Source organism: Corvus hawaiiensis, chromosome 6 (assembly GCF_020740725.1).
Source record: "Corvus hawaiiensis isolate bCorHaw1 chromosome 6, bCorHaw1.pri.cur, whole genome shotgun sequence".
NCBI classification, from domain to species: Eukaryota; Metazoa; Chordata; class Aves; order Passeriformes; family Corvidae; genus Corvus; species Corvus hawaiiensis.
The window spans coordinates 48,482,522-48,501,599 of NC_063218.1; the positions used below are offsets into that span (position 1 = coordinate 48,482,522).

General features: G+C 53.8%; 1 protein-coding gene across 1 annotated transcript; it reads right to left on the reverse strand.

Annotated features, from left to right (window-relative positions):
• Window positions 1-267: 267 nt before the first annotated feature.
• IGF2 (insulin like growth factor 2) lies at window positions 268-17,962 on the reverse strand. Its single transcript, XM_048308023.1, has 4 exons — window positions 17,444-17,962; window positions 9,696-9,858; window positions 2,810-2,976; window positions 268-2,365 (listed from the first exon to the last, which is right to left on the reverse strand). Exons 1-4 carry the CDS (start codon window positions 17,546-17,548, stop codon window positions 2,123-2,125), a joined length of 678 nt encoding a protein of 225 aa, XP_048163980.1. The 5' UTR covers window positions 17,549-17,962; the 3' UTR covers window positions 268-2,122.
• Window positions 17,963-19,078: the final 1,116 nt, after the last annotated feature.

A 19,078-nucleotide genomic window follows, 5' to 3' on the forward strand; every position in this document is an offset into this window, starting at 1 on the left:
GATTTTCATTCTTTTCCATATATATTTAATAAAATAAATAAAGGATTTTCTTTGTTGTGTATTGCAGTGCCATTTTTTTTAAACAAAGGCTTCATGGCTCAACATTGCAAGGTAATAACAAACAAAAGGATTATACATTAAAATCCTCCCCCTCTCAAGACTGCCCCTAGCCCTCCCCTCCAAACCACGAAATAGAATACAATTCAAGTAGTCTTTTTTTTTTATGTTTTAAATGTATGGATATATAAGACAAAGCAAGTACAGAACTGGTTAACAGAGTGTCCCCATTTTATTAGCAAGTGAGAGTATATTAGGGAGATGTAATTGATTCCCCCCCTTTTACGGTTCCTAGACAGATAATATATATTATTTTAAACCCAACCTATTTTACAGCCCTCTGCCCACCTCTCAAACCCATCCGCTCACCGAGTCCCGAGCTTCAAGCCAAAGACTTGCCTTTCCCCCCATCCCATGCAGCGGTCCCAGCCCTGCGGCCACCCTGGGGCAGGTGGGCCCCTCCTCCTGCACAGCCCCCGGCAGGGCAGCGAGGGGAGGAGGGCAGGGGGTGCGGAGCAGGGACGTGAGGGTCCGGCGAGAGGGACGCAAAGGGCAAGAGAAGGAAAAGGAGATGGCAGGGGTGGAACTGCTGCTTCTGCGAGGGCTTGGGGTGAGGGCTGCCCGCGCGCCTGCTCGCTGCACCATCGGCACTCGAGCAGCGGTGGGGAAGAGCAAGATTCCCCATGGCTCGGGAAGCCAAGCTCGGCCAGGGGGTCTGTGCAGAAGCAGGGCCTTGAGTTCTAACTGGCAACACCTTCACCATTCAAAATAGTTTTTCTCCAGAACAGTTCCCTTTTAGTCTAAGTCGCGGTGGTTGTGTTGTTTTGTTTTTTTAAAACAAAAAAAAGGATGCGTGTCGATGTATTTCTGTGTGTGCGTGCATCTGTGTACATGAGTAACAGCCAACTAGCTCATATGGTCATGACCAAGCTATATTTCAGAAGAGAAAAGAAACACATTTATCACACTTTTCCTAAAACGAAAAGCTAAAATTTCAAGTTCAGTATTCGCTATCTTGTCCTTCCCTCCCCACCCTCCCTTGCTATTTCTGGGATTTTTCCCTTCCAACTTACTTTAGCACCATAACACATTTTAAACATTACAATCCCTCTTCAGATACTACACAAAATGTCCCATAAAAATAGTGCTTTTTTGCCAAAAAAGTTATATAATATATTATATATATAAATCAACTAAATCCGTGGCAAATGTGCAATGCAGACGCCTCCTCCATTTAAAGTGAGCATCAGCTCACTTTTTTTCTTTTTTTTCTTCTTTCCCCTTTCCTTTTCCCTCTCTCTTTCTTGCTTTCTCTCTCCTCTTCCTCTCTTTCTCCCGTCATCGGTGATTTCAAAAAGGTGCAAGTCGATTTGGAATCTTGTAATGAAGCACACACACAAAAACGCAGATGGGGGCTCCTCCGAACTTCTTCTCAGGTACATTTTTCTTTTAAAGGTGCAAAAGAAAGTTATAAAAATAAGAAAAACCAAAAGAAAAAAAAAACAAACAAAAAAGAAGAAAAAAAGTGGGGTGGGAATGAGGCAAAAAATTTTTATCCCTCAATGTTTCTCCCCATTCTATTGTTTTTTTCACTTTATTGTCAAGAAAGACACGGAATGGACTCTTCTCGAGAAAAAAAAGATTAAAAAAAGAATTTAACTTCATATCCTTTTTCCCTCTTGCTCTTTCTTTTGTCTTCTGGCGTTGGCACCAGGGATGTCACGCAGCACCCAGCAGCAAAAAGTTCAAGTGCCAAACTGTCCCTTTGCAAGTACAGGTTTGGAAATACTGGGGGCGTGGGGGAATGAAACAGGTGTGGGAAACGAAACAACCCTCCCCCCCACCCCAAAAGGAAGATGCCGTGGGAGCGGTGCTGCTCGCCACCGCCGCCGCCATCCCCTCCTTGCTGTGTCAGTTGTTTGGTTGGGGCCGGAGCGGCGCGAGGGTGCCCCGCCGCCCCGCTCCTCGGCTCAGCGGCCCCGGGGACGGAGGGGCTTGGGGGTCGGGAATCGCCAGTCCTCCCGCCCTCCCCAGGAGATCAAAAATCGAGACAGCTAGTCAGGGTTCATTTCTGGGGGCCAGCCGTTTCCGGGGAGGCTCGCGCCGCTGGGGGCCTCTGGCTGGGCAGGGAGATGAGGGGACGGTGCAGCACCTTGGCTTCCTCGGCCGCTTGCAGCCCCTCTGCCTGCCACCGGTACTGGCGAGCCCGCAGGAAGTTGGGCACGTCCCGCTGCTGCCGCTGCGAGCTCTTCTTCTGCCACACGTCGTATTTGGAGTACTTGCCGTGCGAGGGCTTCTGGAAGCTCTCCTGCGAGGAGAAGGATAGCAGTATTAGCCTCCACTCAGGCCTGCCCACTCTCCAGATGGGGATTCCCTTCTTGGACCTCCATCCCTCCCATGGAAATACTGCCTCATCCCTGGAAACAGTCACAGAAGGGTTGGACAGGGCTCTGAGAAACCTGATCCGGTTGATGCTTATTGCAGGGCAGTTACACTAGATGACCTTTAAAGGTCACTTCCAACCCAAACCATTCCATGACTCCTTGACCCAGCCCACCTCTGGTTCCCCACCTTACTAGGCGTTGACTCTTGGCAGGCTATTTGGCACGACTTGCCAATGGTGGCTGTCTCTCAAAAGCTCTGCCGAAACATCAGACCTTGAAGCTGGAGTTTGTCCTCTCCACCCACAGCATTCCTGTCTTTTCTCTCTCTATTTCCGAGGAGGACCACCATCCCTGCGCAGCCTCCTCACCTTGCTGAGTGCTGGCAGGCTCGACAGGGAGGTGGCAGAGAGGTCACGCTCCGACTTGACGGACTTGGCACAGTATGTTTCCAGCAGAGCCAGGTCGCAGCTCCGGAAGCAGCACTCCTCCACGATCCCCCGGTTGATCCGCCGGTTATTTCGCCCCACTGGTCTACCTGCAACAGCAGAGATCCTGGCATTAGCCACCAACCTGTGCTGGACCCTCTCCCCAGCTCCATAGCACCTGCTCCACCTCCAGCCACCAGAGATTGGTGGGCTCCACATGCTTCAAAACCAGCAGCACTTCTCCCATACCAGCTGACATGTGCCTACAAACCAGCCAAGTCTCATGTTAAGACTTTCCCAGACAAATGATATTGGATGCCAACACGTGCCTCCAGCAGCAGTTTAAAGGCACTTTAAATGATGGGGTTTATCTCCCTCCTGTATCTCTGGCATGGGTGGCCTTCTTGGGCACAGCTGAGGCAAGGAAGCTCAAGCCCAGCCTGACCGCCGGCGCTGCGCCGATTACTGCGACCGTCTCTGATGTTGATCCTGGCAAGCGAATTTTATTAGAAAGAAGCAGCACAGCATTGCGGCTGCCAACCTCCCTCCGCCAGATCAACACTCAGGCAGGTGAAGCGAACCAAGGCGGCTAAATTTTACCAGATGGGACAGCTCTGAGACAGCTGCAGAAAGAATACAGGCTCCCACACCCGCCAAGAATAGCTATTAAACTTAATCTTTTAATAAGGGTTCCTCTCCCATTTCTGCCTGCAGACGGATGCAAAAGCCTATGTCTGGTGCAGCAATGACCGAGTGCATTTCATATCACTGCTTAATGATATGGCCAAAGCGCTCCAGAGGAAAAGCTTACATCAGTTTTACTGTGTTTCCTCCCCCTCTTGAAGTAAAAGAGACGGGTAAAGTTGAATTTCTGATGCAAAGCAAATTTGCTTGGGAATTGTGACTTCCAAAATGTAAACTGGCCCAAAACAAAAGGATTTTCTCCATGCTTTTGCACGTAGCATGTTATGCTCTTGTGCTGTTTGTGGGATTTGCAGCCAGGCTTCTGTAGTCTGCCATGAGAACCTCTTCCCAGCGCAAGGTGCTCCCAGGGAGGGAAACAGGGCCCAGCAACAGTGAGGCTTGCAAACAGGATCCGGTACCACATCCCAGCCAGGAGGTTCTGGGCATGGGAAAAACTGAGAGCGAGTGGTGTAAGTGCAATGCCTAACCATGCTCACCACAGCGTGCCGAGCCCTCACCTCCCAGCTGGCCCACAGGAACACACAGGACCCTCCACATTGGTCCTGTGCATGACCCATCATCCCCACCCCTTGCACTCCTGATGAAGCAGGCACTCAAGTATTAGGCCTCAGTGAAGATCTAAGGCTGGCTTACGTGGAGCTGACCACTTTCTCTGGAGGGTATCCCACCCTGGATGCCCATCCAAAGTGCCTCGGGACAAAGTGCAAAGCACAGGTCTCTATACATACAGTGCAACTCCACACGTGAGAAGCAGCCCCAGATGTGCAGTACAGATATGAATGCGGGATGTGGTCCTGCGAGTTCAGTGCAGCCCCACATATGCAATGCAGGCATGGAAAACACCACAACAGTGCCTCATTGATGGCTCTGTAATAGCCCTGGCAGCAGGGCACCTGCTCTCTACTAAAATCAGTCATGTTCCCATAGGCTAGGAGCCCTCTGGTCCATGCTGGTGTACTTCCACCATGCTCAGAGGTCACACAAACAGACACAGCATCCGGGTGCTGGGTGATGGGGCAGCTGATCCATACCATGAGACCCGCCTTTGGGAGTAATTTCAAATGCTTTGTTTTCCACATTCGTCCCCCTGTGCCACCACCTTCCTTTTCTTTTTCTCTAGAAGAATTTCAGGCACGACATTTAACCAGCCCTGCAGGGAGGTGAGAAGGATGGTTCCCCCTCGGCAAAGGTTCATCGAAGGGAACACTGTTAGGAGTTTTACTTTCTCTCTTGTGGTCAATAAACACACTGGATTGGGTCCTCCCCTGAAAGGCAGGACAGGTGTGTTGGGTGCCCACAGCTCAAGCAGTGCCAGAGTAGGCAGCCCAAGTGGTGATGGTCAAAGGAGATGGGGACAGGAGCCAGCCTGGGGCCAGCTGCATGTATCTCTGTGCATGAAATGCCCAGTAAGATCCGTGGGAGAGGTGCACTGCCACCAGCATCCTGCACTGCACATGGTCCCTGCTCAGCTCCTATCAATCCCAGTGCCCAACTCGATCCATGGCAGGCTGCTGAAGCATTAAGCTGCTCCACAAAGGCATCCTGACAGGGGCAGAAGGAGAGTTTAGAAGGGAAAGAGAAAAAATTCAAGCCCCCCCCCTCTTGCTAGCATATCCCCTAAGGGCTACATTCACACTCCCTCTGAACAGAAGGTTGCACAAGTGATGACACACATGGTTTGAGGAGAAGTTGAGGTTTTCAAAGGTTACATATCTCCTCTCAAAAACAGAAGTTTCCCACTTGCAATTATGTGTTTGTTTGGAAAGAAGAGGGGAGGAAAAAAAACAACAAGGAAAGCAGGACTATATTCACTGCCGTGCCATCAAGGGCAATTTCTGGCATGTGTACACACGGGAAGATCATGTCAGTGTGTGTTTGCAAATGCCCAGGTGTGGCACTGCCAGGGTGAGCTCCCAGCAGGGACCACCACTGTGGTATGGGCTCTTCCTCCCTGATTGCTGCCCTTGCCTGCCCATCAGGCACATGTGTGGCCCCCAGCCCCAACGTGCTGCCCTTTCTCTCCTGCATAAAGCTGCTGCAAGCCATTCCCCTTGCGGGCACCACTGCCAGCTCCACCACAACTCTCCGATAGGGCACATTTCCCATTACATAATTGTCCGTACAGACCTTGCCAAATGCCACTACAATCCTCTGGGGGAGAGTTACTTTAGGAAAAAAAATAAGCAAACAAAACAAACAGGGATTTAGTCACAGAAAGTACCTGGAGACAACAGGACATTGATGGCTAACAGAAATATTGCTGCTGACCTGGATTGGGAAGCGTGTTTGTTCTGTAACACGATTTACACAGGGACTAAAAGCTGAATTTCCTGGCTTTTGCCCATGGGTGGCATCTCACTTCGCTGCCATTGCCCAACCCAGGGAGGGTTTTGCCACTCTGTCCCTTGCCCGCAGGGGAGAACTGTGTGGGCAGCAGGCTGGGGCATTGCCGGGGCACGCGAGCTACTTCCCATCACAGCCACGACCGCTTCCTCCTGAGGAAATGCGCTTCCTCTCGGCCTTCAGTGAATGGCTAGGCTCCCTTTTTCCCAAAACTGAGCTTCACCAAAACCTTCTACAGCGCTGCTGAGGGGACAAGCCCTGAGATGCAAAGTCCAGTGATGCAAAGTCCAGCAGTGTGAAGCCCTCCAGCTGCCTGGGGTTACTCCTGTTCAGGTACAGGCTAACCTGACAGAGCACCTCAGAAGGGGCACAAAGCCAAACCCGTTCCTGGGAGAACCCAGAGGCCACATACCTGCAGCTCAGCTCCACCACTGTGTCAGAGGCAGTGGCACTGCCACAGCCATGGGGGACAGGAGGGTCCCTTCCCTAGCATAAACACCCCACGGCTCCTGGCTCCCCACTCTCGCTGGGGCCGAACAGATGCTGCGGGGAGGGGTGCACGGTGCTGGTGCCACCCTGGTTGGGTCCCCTCTCCTCCGGTCAATCAGGCGGTCAGCCGAGTGGAAGGGGACTTTGGGTGTAAACAGTCCCCGTGCCCCTGTCGCAGGAATGTTGGGAGCAACAAGGGGGCCTTTGTGCAGCACCGGGCCCCGTCCCAGTGCCCCCGGCCTGGCCCTCCCCCACCCCGGCACCGCACTTTCCCCGCTGCTTTTTCCTAGTATTATTCGGAGGAGCGGCGGGTGCGCAAGAATGTGCCCCGTCAGCACAAGCGGCTGCAAAGAGCTAAATTCTTATCAGCTGTTGGAAAGGAGGAAACAGGAGCTGTTGTTTACAGAGAAGTCGGCCGCCTCTCCCCTTGCAGCCCCTTCTCCCTCCCTGCCAGAGCTGCATGACAGCAGCTTCAGGGCCGAAACTTCCTCTAGACCTGCTGGGCTTTTCCAGGCTGGACTCAGCATCCCTGCATGGGCCGTGCCGCTGTCCTTGGGTGGGTGCTGGGGAGCAGGGGTCCCAACCCTGCCACAGAGCCACGGCAGGAAGCCACCACTTGACAGCAGCTGCCGGCCAAGCCAAAAGCCTTAAAAGTCACAGAGAGGAGGCATCACCGGTGCACAGCAAAGCGTGCTCAGGTTCAGCTGTAGCCTGCCCAGGCATGCCTGGCATATGATACAGGGCTGGCATCACCATGTCCACTGTGCTGCATGGCTGGGTAATCTCAGTGCTGCCTGCCCCTGTCCCTGTTAGTGCAGCTCTTCTGCAGCCCCAGCACTTGGAGGCAGCTTCAACATTCTCAGCCCCAAGCACCTGCGATGCCTCCCAGGACACCATCTGTACATGCATCCCCCTTGCACTGATGCAAAGAGCACTGTATTTCACAGCTATCTTTGCTAGCAAAGTGCTGTCTTGCAAGAATGCAGAGCATCACAAGTTCTTAAATAACTGCTTCAGAAAAAAAATAACAGATATTCATACAATTTTTGTTTTTTCCAATATTACCAGTCAGACGCTTCAACAACCCTCGTCCAGCAAGCGGGGCCCTCAGATACGCACAGGACAAGGCTGCCCAATTCACTTATTTCCTGTATGAACAGCTGCTTTAGCACAGGCTGCTCATCAGAGCACACATCCCATGCTGTGAGATGCTCAAGACAAACCTAGGCCTGGTTTTAAGGCATAAACCCACAACTGTGCAACATAACTGTGCCCTATTGCATCTACATGGTGACGACTGTGTAGCCATGTGGGTTTATCATTGAAGATGAACATGGTCAGAAATAATCACTTATGAGGCCAACTGAGGGAAGTAGAGAGGGAAAAATTAAGTGAAATGGGGATGTCCAAAACCTTCATTAAGTAGAGGCATTGCCCAAACGTCTTCAGCCCTGCATAGCACAGGCTGGTCAGATGCTGAAAGGGTTAAAATATTGGACGACGCTTCCTCCCCAGTACCTGGGCTCACCAGAAATATTCAAAAAGGTGAAGCAGGGAAGGGGGATGAGAGAGGACAAAAAGAAATAAAGCAAGAACCCCCTTGCAAGCACCAGACTGGCCACTTGGCACCAAGAGACTTGTCTGCCTTCAAAAGTGTTTTTATTTTGGCCTGGGCAGCTGGGTTATTTGAGGTGAAAGGAGGTCAGTTTGACCTTAAAACAAAAGCCCCATTCCCTTTCATCCCCAGAGAGAAGGAGGAGGGAAGAGAAAGCAGGGAGGGAGACAGATGCTCCTCTACATATAGAGGGAGAGGAAGAGCTGTGAAAGCGGGAGAAGCACTTGCCTCCTTACCAGTAAGGGAAGGGGGAGATGAAAAGAGGAAGGGCAGCTGACATGCAAACCCTCGCTGCTTGGCTCCATCACAGCAAGGAAGTGCACCCAGAGCACCCCAAAAGTGCCACCTGCCCACAACACCCAGGGAGCCATGAGAAGATCCTGCTGCTCAGTTGGGATGGGTGATCACCCCCACAGAGAGCTGCAAAGCCACCTGCAGCCCGACCACCTGCCCAAAACTACACAGCCTGAACCCTGCTTTTCTGTGTGTGGGATCCCTGTGCCTCTCTCTGCCCAACCTCAGCAGGCAGCACCAGACAAGTCTGGCGAAGCATCTAGGTTGGGAAGGGACATCCAGGTTGGAAAAGAACATCCAAAGTAGTTTCCTAACTTTGCAGCACCCCGTTGTTCCCTGCACAGGCAGACTGGAACAAGAGGCAGGCTGGGTCTCAACTCCATTACTCCAAAACAGCACCCTGTCTACTTGAAGGTGACTTTTTAGTTCCTTTTTCCCAAGGCAGAGGCAAGACTGCCAAATGCATGGCACCATGTGCAGCTGGTATCTCCATCCTCTTCCCCCCTGCATTTGGCTTTGCATCTTTCCTGTAGTCAGTCACTCTGTGGTTCAGTCCTCAGTGGGGAGCAAGACACGGTGTTTTCCCACTCCCAAGCAGAGCAAACACCAAAACAAGGTATCGCACTCGAGGCACCTTTGCTCATAGATCACTGAGCATCTACTGTCACTGGTTTACTCCTCATCCTTCCTGTTTAGCAGCTAATCCATTGCACTGCCAATGGTCCAAACACCCAAAGCATCCTGGTGGAAAGCCCGCTGCAGCCAGCTGGTCTGAAGCCATCTGCATGCTACACACAAAAGCAATGCTGCATTTTTTTGCATTAGCTGCACTGCAAAAGGGTAAGACATCACTCTTCAGCAACAAGTTCACCAGTAGATAGCTGGGAGGTCACGAAATTTTGGGAGCAGCTTAGAAAGTGCTGCTATACCCAAGCAAAGCCTGCCTGGGAAGGGAGAGCGCTCAGCTTCCTGCCTGCTGTCAGGATGCAATGCTTAGGCAGCAAAGTTTCAAAATAAACCAGGACCCAAGCTCAGCAGAGCGGTGGCTGCAGACATCCTCATTATTGTAATGAGTTGCCCTTATCCCTGGTGAACCAGTCACATACGGTTCCCCAGAGACATTTGACTTTCCCGAGCATCATAGGTGGGACTCAGCTTCCCCGTGGTACCAGACAGTCCCCCAAAGCAGTGCCAAGTGGATGCATGTCACCCTGAGCATGCCCATTTTCTTGCTCCCCTCCTGCCCTACTGCCATATACAAGGAAATCATGAAAAGCACCAGGCTGGGAAACCCCTCCTTTCCCTCCCGGCCCGGCTCTGCTGAGGCAAGGTGTGGGGTGGGGGCAGCATCCTGCCCGCTGCTGGCAGCTGCCCAGCACTTACTGAAGTAGAAGCCCCTGTCCCCACAGACGAACTGCAGCGTGTCCACCAGCTCCCCGCCACAGAGGGTCTCCGCCGTGCCGTAGGCGGCGGCCGAATCCAGCGCGTAGGCCAGGAACGCGAGGAGCAGCAGCAGCATCCGCCTCGCCGCGCACATCCTCTGCACCTGGGGACAGAGGCACAGCATTAGCACCGCGGGACAGACCCCTCTCTGCCACCTCCCCTGGGCCCTGCCCCCCCACCCACAGCACGCCCCAGACATGTCGGGATGCTGCTGCTGCAGGGAAGGAAGGAAGGACCGGCAGCGCTGCGACAGCCGCTGGGGTGAGGCCAGCTCCCTGCGCTCGGCCTGCCGGGCAGCAGCTCCAGGCAGACAAGGTTTGCATTGAAGCAGTTTTTCCATTGGAAAATCCCACTTCAGCCTACCTCCAAAAGGCTTTTATTTCCCCTGCTCTTTCAACAGTGGGATTTTACTATTTTTTCCCCCCTTTTAAAAGGGAATTCATTCAAATTATTATCAGTAGGGGTTTTTTCCTCTTCTGATGACAGGTTTTCATGCCCTGTCTGAAAACATGTCCATCCAAAGTGAAAACAAGTGAAGCTTCAACCTGTCCTAGAGCTGCTTTTGAGAAAAGCTGGGAAGAACAGCTTTTGTCCTGGGCATGTGAGAGAGATGAGGCTCAGGCAATCAAGAGGCTGATTGCACAAGCTGTCTTTGCTGACAAGAGTTGGGACTGAGAAGACATCTCTCAGGAACAATGTGATCCCATGAGAAACACACCTAAGGCATCACTACGGAGTGCAAAGACAGTGTCAGACAGTGCAGAGCATTAAAAAAGAAACACCCTGAATATTTGCTAACTAGCCCAAAGACTTCCCCTGACTTGGCTCCAGCAAACAGCTTTACCTCCATGTCAGCAGGTGTAAAGCAAGGGTGCTACTGCCCCACTGGACAGGGCAAAACCCATGGATGGTTCAAGGCATTATAGTCCCTCAGTGATGAGCCTCACAGTGCACATACAGCCAAATAACGCTGGGTTTTGACCAGACAGGTACGCTCAAAAAGAAGAGAAGCACGTCAAAATAGCAGACGATGTGTGGCAAGCCTAATCTCAAGCAGAGCTTCCCCTCTCCTTGCTAATATTCAAGCAAGACAGCAGGTTTCACATCCAGCTTTCATCACCATAGCATCTGAGCAACTCGAGAATAATATCAGTTAATGAATATTACCTCACCCCCCCGGGATGCTCGGAGATGGAGCCGAAGCCCAGGATAGATTAAATGACTCACCCAAGGTCACAGGGGAAGTCTGCAGCACAGCTAGGAAATTAGCCCAGCTCCCCTGAGGCCCCACTACGGTCCTGCCAGCAATAAAGACACCCTTGCTCCCGAATTTTTAGTAGCACGTAGCTCAAATTGTCACTGCTAGAAATGCATCATGCTTACAAGTCATGAGCTCTACTGAGCAGCAGGAGGACAGGGATCAGCAGTAGCAAAAGCCAAAACAGAGGTTTCAAGGTCTGGGTGGGCTGTGGGGGGCATTCCTCGTGCTCGAGTTTTGATGCCCGTAATATTGCTCAGCTTGTGCTGGCAGAAATCAGCAAGACTGGAAAAAGGCCTCCAGAGCTCTGGACAAGAGAGGCAGCAGCCCTGGGAACAAACTGGTCTCCAATTGGCAAGTGATGGGACCAGGACCAGCTTTTCCAGCAGCAATGGTCCCTTCAGCACACCACAGAGATTTTGTTCTATATTACAGTAGGAGCAGAGGGATGGCACCAGGCTGTGGCACCATGCTGCCAAGCTTCAGTGTTTTATCACCAGCACCTCGATTTCTTGCATCAAGTGGCCAACAGGTGTTTATTGGGGCTCCCCAATGTGAACACAGCATCACCTTTACTGCTGGAGTCATTACCCTGGTGCTGCAGCATCAGCAGCCAGACCTCCAGCTGACAACAGACCAACCACCCTGCTCCTGTCGCTTTTTCAGCCCTTTTTTTTCACATTCAGATCCCGATTGCTGGTGTCCCCAGGTAGTGCCAGCACTCATTGTCAGGGTGATGGGTTTGTCACCAGCCAGTGCTGCCATCGAAGGCGCTGATATGGGACTTCAGGACACCCACATAATCCCCTGTCCCCATTTAGGCTCATGCTGGCTGTGGCCACTGTGGCTAACGAGCAGGCTGCATGTTGGCCTCCCCCGGGCCAGAGCCACCCCCGGCAAGAAGGAGTTGCTTGGGTGCACAGGTGACAAACACAATTTTTCCTCCACATTCAGTCTAAAGAAAAGGGTGAGATGCTCTGAAGCAAGGGGAGAGCGAGATTTTGTCAGTGGGTGATATTTGATGCTGGGGAGACTTGATACCTTCTGTGGAAAAACACTTGTGCTCCTTGGAAAATACCCGCTCCTGCACAAGCCGCACTGCAAGCCCCTGGCAGCCTTCCCTGCCTCCACTGCAAGCTCTTTCCAGGTGCCCACACACCGTGTAAGTTGGGCCAGGAAATGTCCCTGAAATGGCAGGAACAGGGAGAGCCCCAGTGCTGTCGTCCAGAGCACGGCTAACATGGAGGTGTGAAAGGCAACTGAGTCCACCTTCGCCCATGCACCAGCCACCAGCCCTTCCCTCTGCTGTCACCTTGGCGTCTCCCTGCTCCTTCCAGCAGCTGTGTAATGAGAAACCAGGCAGCAAAGCAAAGAGCATCTTTATTTACTACCCAGAGCTGCAGTTTCTCTCCAGCTTGATGGAGCTGCAACCCAGCCCAACCCCATAAGCCTTTCCCTCTCCCTTTGGCCCTACTGACTCTGCTGAGGAAAAGCCCCCAACCTTCACACAAAGGCTACAGAGGCTCCCAGGGCGCCATCACTGGCTCAGCATGTCCCAATAACCTTTCAATTGATCCTTCCCTCCCTCACATGCAGGGATGAACAGACCCATGCAGGAGAGCTTGCACCTGCCTCGCCATGGTGAGGTGCACCCCAAAACAGGGTGTCATGGCACAGCTGGGTACCTGCAGCCCACGACCTGGCTGCTGCAAGCACCATGCCAGCTGCACAGGTTGCATGTGGGCTTCATTTGTCATGACAAACTGAATGGCTGCTCAGCATGATTAGTCTAAGCCCTGTGAATACCTCTGAGACTTCATTCTCCACTGGAAACATGGGACAGCACAGCTTTTGGTTTCTAGTCCAAGCATTAGGGCAGGGATGGTCTCCTCAGCTGTGGAACAGGAGTAAATTCACACCAGTGGTTGGGAACCTTCATATTTTATTAGAAAGCCTCTTACATGAAATGGAACAGGAGTAAGGCAGTGAGAGGGAAGTGGGCCACTTCCCAAAAGGACACGATCCTGCCTCTGCTAGGAGAGAGGCTACAGCTACCACCATTCCATTCTTGCCAAAGCAGGGTCAACTAGACCTGCCATTCTTCCTCATGTGCCCAGGGAGAGCTCAAAGGCTTTAGGATGCAGTGGGAATGGCAGCGCCAGATGCCCAACAACCTGAGCGCCTAATTCCCGCTAAGGAGGGCTTGGACCCCACACAGTGTGCAAGAGAGTGATGCAAGAGGAATTTCTTGGTTGCACATGTGACCTGTACCATCCTGGGAATCACACCTGAAGTGCCTCTGAATAACCCACATCTGAAGCAGCATTATCAGCGCAGAACTCAGATAAGGTATCAGCACACACTGCTGGCCTCTCCCTCCCTGGAGAGGGTCTGCTTTGCTCTCCATCCTTCCTGCCCCTCTCCTGCCTTTCCTGGCATCCCCAGCACCCCACACAAAGCCACTGGAACCAGCTCAGCCGCAAGCTGCCATGTGCAGGATGCTGCCGCTGCCTTGGAACTCCTGTGTATTCCTGCCTCGCAGCACATGTCACTGTGCCCCAAACACCTCTTGGCAGCCCCCAGCCACCAGAGAGGACCAACAAAGAGGGTCCTCTCTGAGTGCCTGTGGCGTGCAGGAAGCGAGCCTGAGAGCAGGTCTGCAGTGGAGTCACCCTCCCACTCGAGACCATTAATGGATTTTTTCAGGATCTGCTGCTGAATCAGCTGGATTGACAGTTTCTGTCCAGCTGTTGGGGAGTTGGGGGACAAGAGGCCACAATGCACTAAAAGGCCCAGTTGCCAAGTCTCAGAGTACAGCTCAGGCATCCCTTGCATCCAGGCTTGTGCTGAGCAAACCAAACCATAGTGCCTCTCGGGCAACAAACATCTCCCCAAAAACAGAGACAAAACCTCCTGTCTGACCTAATTCCTTCTTCAGTCTGGCCTTCATTGCAATTTAATATGAACAGAACAACGTAGGAGGGAATTGACAGATGGCCCAGTCTGTAAAATTTGGATTTGGACAGCAAAAAGAAAAAAAATCTTGTTTCTCTGTGGAGCAGTGCAGTGTTTAAAAGGGAGCATGGCGAAAGAAAAGTCGTCAGCCCAAACCCAGTGGCACGTGCCAGAGGGGAAAACCCCAGTTTGCACATCCCAGCATCCCTCACACACCACCCCTTCAAAAACAAATGGGCAGAGTGATGTTTTGCTACTCTGATGACTGCCTGTGAGAGATGCTGAACATCTGCCTCTCTGCATTACTCCTGTCCATAAACAGCCCCAGGAGAGTGGGGAGCTGACCTGGTTCTGAGCGTGGCAATCCCGAAGGAGCAGGATGTGGGTGTGTGCCAACCTCTCAAGTGCCAACTGAATGCCGGCCCTGCCCATGGGGCAACCCAACCTCAGACAGGGCACCGGGCCATGACACCCTGAGGTGTCAAGGAGCAAACGGATAATGGAAGCCAGCGTGAGAGGCAGGTGCCTTGGCAGCTGAAAACCACCCAGGACCTGCATCTTAGGCAGAGGCACAGGGATGAGGTGCCCAGCAGTACCTGAAGGCAGAAGAGCCACCTCATGCTGTGCCACAGAAGAGCCTCTCTTTTCATCTGAAAGAGAAAGGAGATTTCCAACCACCCACAGCTTGGAGGAAGCAAGCTTCAAAACACAAAACTTTTGACCATTGAGATGTCAGGCAAATAAAACTGATTCAAGAGGACCAGGGGTTTTGCTGTTTTGCTCAGGCTTGAAAAAAATAAAATACCTCCTGATTCTTGGCACCTGGCTCACATGACATTCATATGGCTGAGGCTGGCAATACTGCTGCTATTTTTAGCCCTCACTTTTTTTGTCTTCACTGCTCGTCCCCATCAGCAGCCCACTCTGCCCCACACCAGGGGTCACCTTTCTGCCTCCCATCCTGTGAGCCCAGAGAGGCACCTGCCTCCTTTGCCTGTGGGACAGGGGCCAGGGCAGGCAGGGAAGCGCTGCCCACACCCCACGTCTGTATGTGCTGCAGGAGAGCTACCGTGCCTGTGGAAAAATCAAGCTGAAAAAGGTGAATGGGGTATTCAGTACCATTTACTCACCCCGCTGGGGAGTCAGAGTGTATTGCATAAATTTTGGTATGCGGCCCAGAAACATTTGATTTATTGTATTAAAAAAAAAAAGGAAATGCAATCTTGCTTAACTCTTCTAAAGACAGCTGGCAGGACCCAGTGAAGGGATTTAAGTCCATTTTAGTAGCCTCACTTAACTCCTTTCTTTATTGTTCCTCTCTCCTTTCTGCATTCCCTTCCAAAACCTGGAGTATATCAGGGAAAGTTAACAGCAAGTTAAGCTGTTAAATCAGGAACTGTGGTGACTGGAGTCTACTGGCAAGTGATATTCCCACAACACGTTGAACTTGCTTTATGTCTTGGCAGAGCAACTTTAACCCTTTCAGAGCCAGGCTGTAACACCAAGGCAGACTTCCTCCCCTGGTGCCCCCCCACCTCTCCTGACCCCTCACACAACCGTGCCGAGGGAGACCGATATCGCTTTGCCCCGCTAAGACACTCATCAGCTTTTAAAAGCAAAGACAATCCAAAGAAGGATCAGAGAGGTCAGTCCCAGGACACGAGCTGGGAGAGGGTGGGCCACGTACAGTGCTCGTATGCACTGCTGGAAACACACCAACTCCTCGGTCCCTCTAAAAATAAGACCTCACCTGCTGTGTTTGCTTTATTTAAAAAAAGAAAAGTACAGAAATGCTTTTCTGTGGCGCTCCATGAGGCAAGCTGGGCTCGTGCTGAAGCCTATAGGAATCAAGGGGAAGTCATACACTGACAACTCTGGGTTGACTGGTCAAAGCAGCAGCCCTCCAGCCAGGCTGAAAAAAAGATCACCTGTCAGAAAGAGCGCTGGGACACACACGCAGACACATTTTGGCTCTCAAATTTCATGCAGCAGTGGGAGGGGACCCGCGGTGTCAAATCTTTTATCCCTTAATGAATTTTCACAGGAGCTGGGATAGCCCCTTTGAAAGGCTGAGTGAACTTGTGTGGGTGTCAACAACACGGAGCAAGATTTACAGCTCTGACCCATTCACCCCCACCAAAATTGTCAAGTTGGGTCCAAAACAGCACAGTGGAACTCGAAACAGAAGTGTCAGTCAGTTTTATACCTCCAGATGTCCTTAGCACAAAGTCATCCTTAACAAAACCCCACGACCCAGGCTCCTCAACTCCACTCTAAATCAAGGCAAGAGGAGGAATTAAAAACCCAACAGGCTGAACCCTGCAAAGTAAAAGGAAAAAAAAACCCAAAAACCACCCACATACACACACAACCTGACAATAAACAAACCCAAAGAAAAACAGACCTCCGTCTCCCAAGCACATCCCAGCATTTGGAAGAAAACTACAGACTTTGTATAGGAAGCCTGGGTTGAAAGCAGCGGGTCTCCCGAGGTGTCTGTTTAAAACCACCCACACAAACCTTGTTTTTACACTTGATTGCTCCACACCACCCTAGCGAGACCTGGCGTATCAGCAGCCCTGCTGAAGTACCCCTGGCTGGAGGCGAGGCAGCCACATCTGCTGGTACAGTTACGCTAAATCCGAGTTCCCTCATGTGCCCCAATTCCCTACTGCTCAACAGAGCGCTAAAACCTTTCCAAGTTGCGCTCTTAAAACAATTACTGTAGGGAAAAGCAATTGGGAAGGAAGAAGAAAAAAGAATTAAAAAAAAAAAAAAAAATCACAGAAAGTCGAAGGCTGCAGGCCAACCATTAACTCTCACTCCATTTTGGCTCCGCTTTCTTGTTTTTCCTCCCTGTATTTTTATCCCTCCCGAGACCGAGCACACCGCAGTGTTTTGCAGAAGAGAGTTTAATAATCTCCCCGGTCTCCGGAGCCGGAGAGCCGCCGGTGCCCCCCCCCCGCGCGTCTCCCCGCTCCCGCAGCCGCCCCGCGCGGAGGGAGCTCGGCGGGCAGCGGGAGGCCGCGCAGCCCTGCGTGACCTCGCATAGCCCCGGCCCGGCCCCCGCACGGCCGCGGCCGCCCGCACACGCGCGCTGCCGCCCCTCCGCCGCTCCCCACGCGGGACCGCGCCGGCTCCGCGCCGCCGCCCGGCCGGCAGCATCCCCGCCGGCCCCATCCCGGCCGGCAGCATCCCCGCCGGCGGGCGCGGGCGGCGGGAGGGACCCCCGGGGATACCCCGCGCACCCCACCGCAGCGGGGCCGCCCCGCCGGCAGCGGCTGGGCCGGCGCTCGGGGTCCCTCTAGTGACACGCGTGGGGACGGCGGGCAGCGGCCGGGATGGCTCAGCGGTGCCCGGGGCGGCGCGGCTCGGCGTGGCACGGCACGGTTCTGCACGGCACGGCTCTACCCGGCACGGCGCGGGGAATCCCACCGTGCTCTGCCCGCGGAGGGCAGCGCGGAGCGGCGCTTACCTTGGCACTGCCGCTGCTACTCTCAACTTCTTGCGGCGGCGGCGGGCCGGGGAGGAAGGCGGGCTGCCGGCAGCGCTCATCCGTGTGTGCCCCGGCGCTTGACATGCTGCTCTCCTGCCCTGACAGCGATCGCAGCTTTGGCTTGCCTTCCCCGCGCCCTGGCACGGTCTCCTCGCCTTGCCTCTTTGGTATGTCAAGTCCCTGCTGGATTTTGTCTGAAGGATGTTATTTTGTTACGATCGGGTATTTTGTTATTCTAGAGAAAGAGCGAGCGAGCGCTTTCCTTTCCTCTCCTTTTCCTTTTTTCTCTTTTTTGTTTTTTTCTGGGTTGTTTTTCACCCTTTTTTTTTTTTTTTCCTTCCCTTCTCTTTCTCTCCTCCTGCTTTGGCTGCCCCTTGGGTGGCTCTCACTTTTGTGTTTACTGAGTGCGTCCCCTTGGTCGGGGCGAAGGGGCCGGCTGCCTCACTGCCCGCTGCTCCCGGCTGGCTGCCCCACGAGCGAGGAGACAAGCAGGGCGCTCCGGCTTTTATACCTTTTATACCCCCCCAATGGGCATGCTCTCCCGGCGAGCACCAGCCCGGCCACGGCAGCCAATAATGTTGCAGAGCGGTCTAACCCCCTCTTTTCCCTCCCTCCCTTCCTTTCTTCCCTCCTTCTCCCTCGTAACCCTCCGGAGTCCAGCTCGGGAGGGAAGAGGGGACAGAAAGTTTCTGCCGCACGGTTTCTTTGCGTGCTGCTACCCGAGGTGGGGGCTTTACCCCCTCTGCCGGCCCCGGCTGGGAGGGGGGCTACGTGCATCCCCCGCTGCCGCGCAGGTGAGGGGAAGAGCTGTGGATCCGCACCCCGACCCCTTGCCCAAAATGCTGGGGGCACCCCTTGAGCGCCTCTCGCTGCGAGCTGGCGACCCCCGAGTCCCGGCGGGGTGGGAGAGGGGAGATCGCCCAGCCCGTCCTCTCGGGGGTCCCTCTCTAGGTGCACACGGGCACAGGTGTCCGCGCCGGCCGCCGAACTGCTCGGAAGAGCTTCCCGGCAAAGGCACGGGCATTCCCGCCCGGCCGCCCCGGCCCCCGTGCCTGCCCCGCCGCGGGCAGCGAGCCCCGGCCTGGGCGGCAGCGAGCCCCGCGGCCACCCCCGCGTGTCCGTGTGGACAACATGGACGCTGCCCCTCCGCACGCGGATCTTGCACCTCGCAGAGCACCTTCCCGCTCGCTGGGTCGCCTCCGCTTCCCGCCGGCTCCTGCAGGAGAGCACTGCTGCCTCTAAGCCAAAGGGACTTTTCCCAGGCTTCGCCGTGCGTGTGCAGCAGCGCGGGCAGAACGCGCTCCCGCTGCTCCGCGCTGCTGCATGGCAGGCACACCGCGCTGCATCGGCCGGCACTCGCCCGCTCCCCAGGATCTGCCCTCCAAGTCTGCCCCGGGGAAGGAACCCCGCTGGCTTTCAAAGGCAGCCCTCGGTGCCCGCACCCTCACCGCTGCCCCGGAGGATGCCCCTCTGCAGGGGCACGCGTATCAGGCTGCGCCACAGGCGCGTACCCTTCTTGGAGCAGAGAGGAGCAGGGCTACCTGAGACCTGAGCGGCAGTTGGCCTACCTCAGGTAGGGCTTGCCATAGCTGGTGGTGGCAGACGGCGAGGATG

Bases quoted from the DNA above. Each gene is read 5' to 3' on its own strand.
- IGF2 (XM_048308023.1), bottom strand. From the start codon at position 17,548: ATGTCAAGCGCCGGGGCACACACGGATGAGCGCTGCCGGCAGCCCGCC. The intron at 9,859-17,443 runs GTAAGCGCCGCT...CTCTGTCCCCAG, and splicing joins GTAGCAGCGGCAGTGCCAAG to GTGCAGAGGATGTGCGCGGC. The intron at 2,977-9,695 runs GTAAGTGCTGGG...CTGCTGTTGCAG, and splicing joins GGACAGGGGCTTCTACTTCA to GTAGACCAGTGGGGCGAAAT.